We start from the raw sequence: 6,636 nt of genomic DNA, 5'->3' as shown, positions 1-6,636 counted from the left end.
CCTTCCAGTCCGGAGCCGCCAGAGTCGCCCTGCGACCCGGAGCCGCCAGAGACGCCCTGCGCCCCGGAGCCGCCAGAGACGCCCTCCAGTCCGGAGCCGCCAGAGACGCCCTCCAGTCCGGAGCCGCCAGAGTTGCCCTGCGACCCGGAGCCGCCAGAGACGCCCTCCAGTCCGGAGCCGCCAGAGACGCCCTCCAGTCCGGAGCCTCCAGAGACGCCCTCCAGTCCGGAGCCGCCAGAGATGCCCTGCGACCCGGAGCCGACAGAGACGCCCTGCGACCCGGAGCCGCCAGAGACGCCCTGCGACCCGGAGCCGCCCTCCAGTCCGGAGCCGCCAGAGTCGCCCTGCGACCCGGAGCCGCCAGAGACGCCCTGCGCCCCGGAGCCGCCAGAGACGCCCTCCAGTCCGGAGCCGCCAGAGACGCCCTCCAGTCCGGAGCCGCCAGAGTTGCCCTGCGACCCGGAGCCGCCAGAGACGCCCTCCAGTCCGGAGCCGCCAGAGACGCCCTCCAGTCCGGAGCCTCCAGAGACGCCCTCCAGTCCGGAGCCGCCAGAGATGCCCTGCGACCCGGAGCCGACAGAGACGCCCTGCGACCCGGAGCCGCCAGAGACGCCCTGCGACCCGGAGCCGCCCTCCAGTCCGGAGCCGCCAGAGATGCCCTGCGACCCGGAGCCGACAGAGACGCCCTGCGACCCGGAGCCGCCAGAGACGCCCTGCGACCCGGAGCCGCCAGAGACGCCCTCCAGTCCGGAGCCGCCAGAGTCGCCCTGCGACCCTGAGCCGCCAGAGACACCTTCCAGTCCGGAGCCGCCAGAGTCGCCCTGCGACCCAGAGCCGCCAGAGACGCCCTCCAGTCCGGAGCCGCCAGAGTCGCCCTGCGACCCTGAGCTGCCAGAGACGCCCTCCAGTCCGGAGCCGCCAGAGACGCCCTGCGACCCGGAGCCGCCAGAGACGCCCTGCGACCCAGAGCCGCCAGAGACGCCCTGCGACCCGGAGCCGCCCTGCGACCCGGAGCCGCCAGAGACGCCCTGCGACCCGGAGCCGCCAGAGACGCCCTGCGCCCCGGAGCCGCCAGAGACGCCCTCCAGTCCGGAGCCGCCAGAGACGCCCTCCAGTCCGGAGCCTCCAGAGACGCCCTTCAGTCCGGAGCCGCCAGAGACGCCCTCCAGTCCGGAGCCGCCAGAGACTCCCTCCAGTCCGGAGCCGCCAGAGTCGCCCTGCGACCCGGAGCCGCCAGAGACGCCCTCCAGTCTGGAGGCGCCAGAGTCGCCCTGCGACCCTGAGCCGCCGGAGACGCCTTCCAGTCCGGAGCTGCCAGAGTCGCCCTGCGACCGAGAGCCGCCAGAGACGCCCTCCAGTCCGGAGCCGCCAGAGATGCCCTCCAGTCCGGAGTCGCCAGAGACTCCCTCCAGTCCGGAGCCGCCAGAGTCGCCCTGTGACCCGGAGCCGCCAGAGACGCCCTCCAGTCCGGAGCCGCCAGAGTCGCCCTGCGACCCTGAGCCGCCAGAGACGCCTTCCAGTCCGGAGCCGCCAGAGTCGCCCTGCGACCCAGAGCCGCCAGAGACGCCCTCCAGTCCGGAGCCGCCAGAGTCGCCCTGCGACCCTGAGCTGCCAGAGACGCCCTCCAGTCCGGAGCCGCCAGAGTCGCCCTGCGACCCGGAGCCGCCAGAGACGCCCTCCAGTCCGGAGCCGCCAGAGACGTCCTCCAGTCCGGAGCCGCCAGAGTCGCCCTGCGACCCGGAGCCGCCAGAGACGCCCTGCAACCCGGAGCCGCCAGAGTCGCCCTGCGACCCGGAGCCGCCAGAGACGCCCGGCGACACGGAGCCGCCAGAGACGCCCTGCGACCCGGAGCCGCCCTGCGACCCGAGACCAGAGACGCCCTGCGACCCGGAGCCGCCCTGCGACCCGAGACCAGAGACGCCAGAGTCGCCCTGCGACCCGGAGGCGCCAGAGACGCCCTCCAGTCCGGAGCCGCCAGAGACGCCCTGCGACCCGGAGCCGCCAGAGACGCCCTGCGACCCGGAGCCGCCAGAGACGCCCTGCGACCCGGAGCCGCCATTGACGCCCTGCGACCCGGAGCCGCCAGAGAGGCCCGGCGACACGGAGCCGCCCTGCGACCCGGAGCCACCAGAGACGCCCTGCGACCTGGAGCCGCCAGAGACGCCCTGCGACCAGGAGCCGCCAGAGACGCCCTCCAGTCCGGAGCCGCCAGAGACGCCCTCCAGTCCGGAGCCTCCAGAGACGCCCTCCAGTCCGGAGCCACCAGAGACGCCCTCCAGTCCGGAGCCTCCAGAGACGCCCTCCAGTCCGGAGCCGCCAGAGACGCCCTCCAGTCCGGAGCCGCCAGAGACGCCCTGCGACCCGGAGCCGCCAGAGACGCCCTCCAGTCCGGAGCCGCCAGAGTCGCCATGTGACCCGGAGCCGCCAGAGTCGCCCGGCTACCCGGAGCCGCCCGGCGACCCGGAGCCGCCAGAGACGCCCGGCAACCCGGAGCCGCCAGAGACGCCCTGCGACCCGGAGCCGCCAGAGACGCCCTCCAGTCCGGAGCCGCCAGAGTCGCCCTGCGACCCGGAGCCGCCAGAGACGCCCTCCAGTCCGGAGCCGCCAGAGTCGCCCTGCGACCCGGAACCGCCAGAGACGCCCGGCGACCCGGAGCCGCCAGAGACGCCCTGCGACCCGGAGCCGCCAGAGACGCCCTCCAGTCCGGAGCCGCCAGAGACGCCCTCCAGTCCGGAGCCTCCAGAGACGCCCTCCAGTCCGGAGCCGCCAGAGACGCCCTCCAGTCCGGAGCCTCCAGAGACGCCCTCCTGTCCGGAGCCGCCAGAGACGCCCTCCAGTCCGGAGCCGCCAGAGACGCCCTGCGACCCGGAGCCGCCAGAGCCGCCCTCCAGTCCGGAGCCGCCAGAGACGCCCTGCGACCCGGAGCCGCCAGAGACGCCCGGCTACCCGGAGCCGCCCGGCGACCCGGAGCCGCCAGAGACGCCCGGCGACCCGTAGCCGCCAGAGACGCCCTCCAGTCCGGAGCCGCCAGAGTCACCCTGCGACCCGGAGCCGCCAGAGACGCCCTCCAGTCCGGAGCCGCCAGAGACGCCCTCCAGTCCAGAGCCTCCAGAGACGCCCTCCAGTCCGGAGCCGCCAGAGACTCCCTCCAGTCCGGAGCCGCCAGAGTCGCCCTGCGACCCGGAGCCGCCAGAAACGCCCTCCAGTCCGGAGCCGCCAGAGTCGCCCTGCGACCCGGAGCCGCCAGAGACGCCCTCCAGTCCGGAGCCGCCAGAGTCGCCATGTGACCCGGAGCCGCCAGAGACGCCCGGCTACCCGGAGCCGCCCGGCGACCCGGAGCCGCCAGAGACGCCCGGCGACCCGGAGCCGCCAGAGACGCCCTGCGACCCGGAGCCGCCAGAGACGCCCTCCAGTCCGGAGCCACCAGAGTCGCCATGTGACCCGGAGCCGCCAGAGACGCCCGGCTACCCGGAGCCGCCCGGCGACCCGGAGCCGCCAGAGATGCCCGGCGACCCGGAGCCGCCAGAGACGCCCTGTGACTCGGAGCCGCCAGAGACGCCCTGCGACCCAGAACTTACAGCAGTATTGGGAAGGGGGGGTGTAGCACAAGAACCGTCGGTGACGGTGGCCACCCTCCCTTCCCTCCCTTTATGTTTGGGTTTCTTTTTGTTGGTTGTTGTTTTTTAGGTGCATTCGGGGTCTGCACCTTTGGGGGGGTGGGGGTACTGTCACGTCCTGACCAGTAAAGAGGTTATTTTGTTATTATAGTATAGTCAGGGCATGGCAGGGGTGTGTTTGTTTTGGGATTTTGGGTTTGATCTATGTTATCCATTTCTATGTTATCCTTTCTAGTTCTTCTATTTCTATGTTGTGTATGTTTGGGGTGATCTCTAATTGGAGGCAGCTGATCCTCGTTGCCTCTGATTAGAGATCATTTTTAAGTAGGGATTTTTTCTTCATGGGTTTTGTGGGTAGTTGTTTCCTTGTATAGTCAGTGCACGTTACGGGACTGTTTTTGTGTTTAAGTGTGGTTCTTTAATAAATATGAAGATGAGCACTTTATTCGCTGCATTTTGGTCCGATGATTCTTCCTCCTCAGACGACAAAGATTGTAACATAAATTCAAATTCCAGGTTGCACAGCTAAATATTTAGGCGCATACGCAAGTAATATGGACCCTCTGTAGAGCCCTGCCGTGTGGAGGTTATTCATGTGGACCCAAGCAGAAAGGGTAGGACGTGACAGTGCATAAAGAGAAGAGGGTAGGACCTGACAGTGCATCATCAAGAGAAGAAGGGTAGGACCTGACAGTGCATCATCAAGAGAAGAAGGGTAAGACCTGGCAGTGTATAAAGAGAAGAGGGTAGGACCTGACAGTGTATAAAGAGAAGAGGGTAGGACCTGACAGTGTAGGACCTGACAGTGCATAAAGAGAAGAGGGTAGGACCTGACAGTGCATCAAGAGAGAAGAGGGTAGGACCTGACAGTGCATAAAGAGAAGAGGGTAGGACCTGACAGTGTATCAAGAGAAGAGGGTAGGACCTGACAGTGCATCAAGAGAAGAAGGGTAGGACCTGACAGTGTATAAAGAGAAGAGGGTAGGACCTGACAGTGTAGGACCTGACAGTGTAGGACCTGACAGTGTATTATCAAGAGAAGAAGGATAGGACCTGACAGTGCATCAAGAGAAGAAGGGTAGGACCTGACAGTGCATCAAGAGAAGAAGGGTAGGACCTGACAGTTCATCAAGAGAAGAGGGTAGGACCTGACAGTGTATCAAGAGAGAAGAGGGGTAGGACCTGACAGTGCATCAAGAGAAGAGGGTAGGACCTGACAGTGTAGGACCTGACAGTGTATTATCAAGAGAAGAAGGGTAGGACCTGACAGTGCATCAAGAGAGAAGAGGGTAGGACCTGACAGTGCATCGTCATTTCTGTCTTAATGCTCAGATGATCTAACAGTAAAACATCGGTACAGCGTGTGTTGTTGGGACCTCTTTGCGGGGTGCAGGGTTAGAAGCTGAAGCACGAGGACAGGAGGCAGACGCAGATTCCCTGGGCGGTTTGGGGCTGGGCCAGACCCTCCTCAGACCTCCCCTCAGGCCACGGCAGGGGAGGTGCTCCAGAAGCACCAACGTCGTCTGCTGTGGTGTTTGTTGAGAACCACGTCCTCTTTCTCCCTCTCCTTCTTCACCCGCTGGTAGTGGTCCTCCTCCTTCAGGTACCACACCGGGGGCCAGCGGTGCTTCTCAAAATACTCCTGGTTCTCTGGGAGGGAAACACAACATCGACAGACCATCAGACAACATGTAGCATAGCGACCACAGACTGGGTAGTATAGAACACAGGTGGCAAACTCATTCCATAGAAGGTTTTCACTCGTCCCTTGGACTTGATTGATCCATTAAGGTCACTGGTTAGTTAGGAAGTCCCCTCACCTTGTTTTATAGGTCTTCATTAACCTGTTGAAGCTAGGGGGCAGTATTTTCACGGCTGGATAAATAAACGTACCCGATTTAATCTGGTTACTAATCCTACCCAGTAACTAGAATATGCATATACTTATTATATATGGATAGAAAACACCCTAAAGTTTCTAAAACTGTTTGAATGGTGTCTGTGAGTATAACAGAACTCATTTGGCAGGCAAAACCCTGAGACAGATTCTGACAGGAAGTGGATACCAGATGTGTTGAATTACCTTTAAGCCTATGCCATTGAAACACACAGGGGCTTATTAATGTTTTGGCACTTCCTATTGCTTCCACTAGATGTCACCAGCCTTTACAAAGTGTTTTGAGTCTTCTACTGTGAGATCTGACCGAACAAGAGCCTTGGAACGGTGATGGCCGATTAGACTCTGGCGCGCGTGGTCATGTTGGGTACCCTCGTTCCAATACGTTTTAAAAGAGAATGCATTCGTCCACCTTGAATATTATTCATGTTCTAGTTAAAAAAGGCACTAATGATATATGCTATACAACGTTTGACATGTTTGAACGAACGTAAATATATTTTTTCCCCTCGTTCATGAAGTGAAGTCCGGCGGGCTTAGATCATGTGCTAACAACACGGAGCTTTTTGGACATAAATTATGAGCTTTTTTGAACAAAATTACATTCTTTATGGACCTGGGATACCTGGAAGTGACATCTGATGAAGAGAATCAAAGGTAATGGATTATTTACATAGTATTTTCGATTTTAGATCTCTCCAACATGGCGGTCAGTCTGTATCGCAAAGCGTATTTTTCTGGGCGCAGTGCTCAGATTATTGCAAAGTGTGATTTCCCAGTAAGGTTATTTTTAAATCTGGCAAGTCGATTGCGTTCAAGAGATGTAAATCTATAATTCTTTAAATGACAATATAATATTTTACCAATGTTTTCTAATTTTAATTATTTAATTTGTGGTGCTGACTTGACTGCCGGTTATTGGAGGGAAACGATTTCCTGAACATCAACGCCATAGTAAAACGCTGTTTTTGGATATAAATATGAACTTGATAGAACAAAAAATGCATGCATTGTCTAACATAATGTCCTAGGAGTGTCATCTGATGGAGATTGTCAAAGGTTAGTGCATCATTTTAGCTGGTTTTATGGTTTTGGTGACGCCTGTCTTTGAATTGACAAAAC

The 6,636-nt window shown here is 60.6% G+C and overlaps 1 protein-coding gene across 1 annotated transcript in view; it reads right to left on the bottom strand.

The window, feature by feature from the left end:
• Positions 1-3,539: 3,539 nt before the first annotated feature.
• rhobtb1 (Rho related BTB domain containing 1) overlaps positions 3,540-6,636 on the bottom strand; it is a 42,550-nt gene continuing 39,453 nt past the window's right edge. Inside the window, exon 11 of the mRNA XM_045701200.2 lies at positions 3,540-5,267. Coding sequence (XP_045557156.1) covers positions 5,098-5,267 — 170 coding nt within the window. The 3' untranslated portion in view covers positions 3,540-5,097. The remainder of the gene's footprint in view (positions 5,268-6,636) is intronic.

This window comes from Salmo salar, chromosome 18 (genome assembly GCF_965601325.2).
Source record: "Salmo salar chromosome 18, fSalSal1, whole genome shotgun sequence".
NCBI classification, from domain to species: domain Eukaryota; kingdom Metazoa; phylum Chordata; class Actinopteri; order Salmoniformes; family Salmonidae; genus Salmo; species Salmo salar.
The sequence above is the reverse complement of the archived record's forward strand: the minus strand, read 5'-3'. Positions and strand labels throughout refer to the sequence as shown.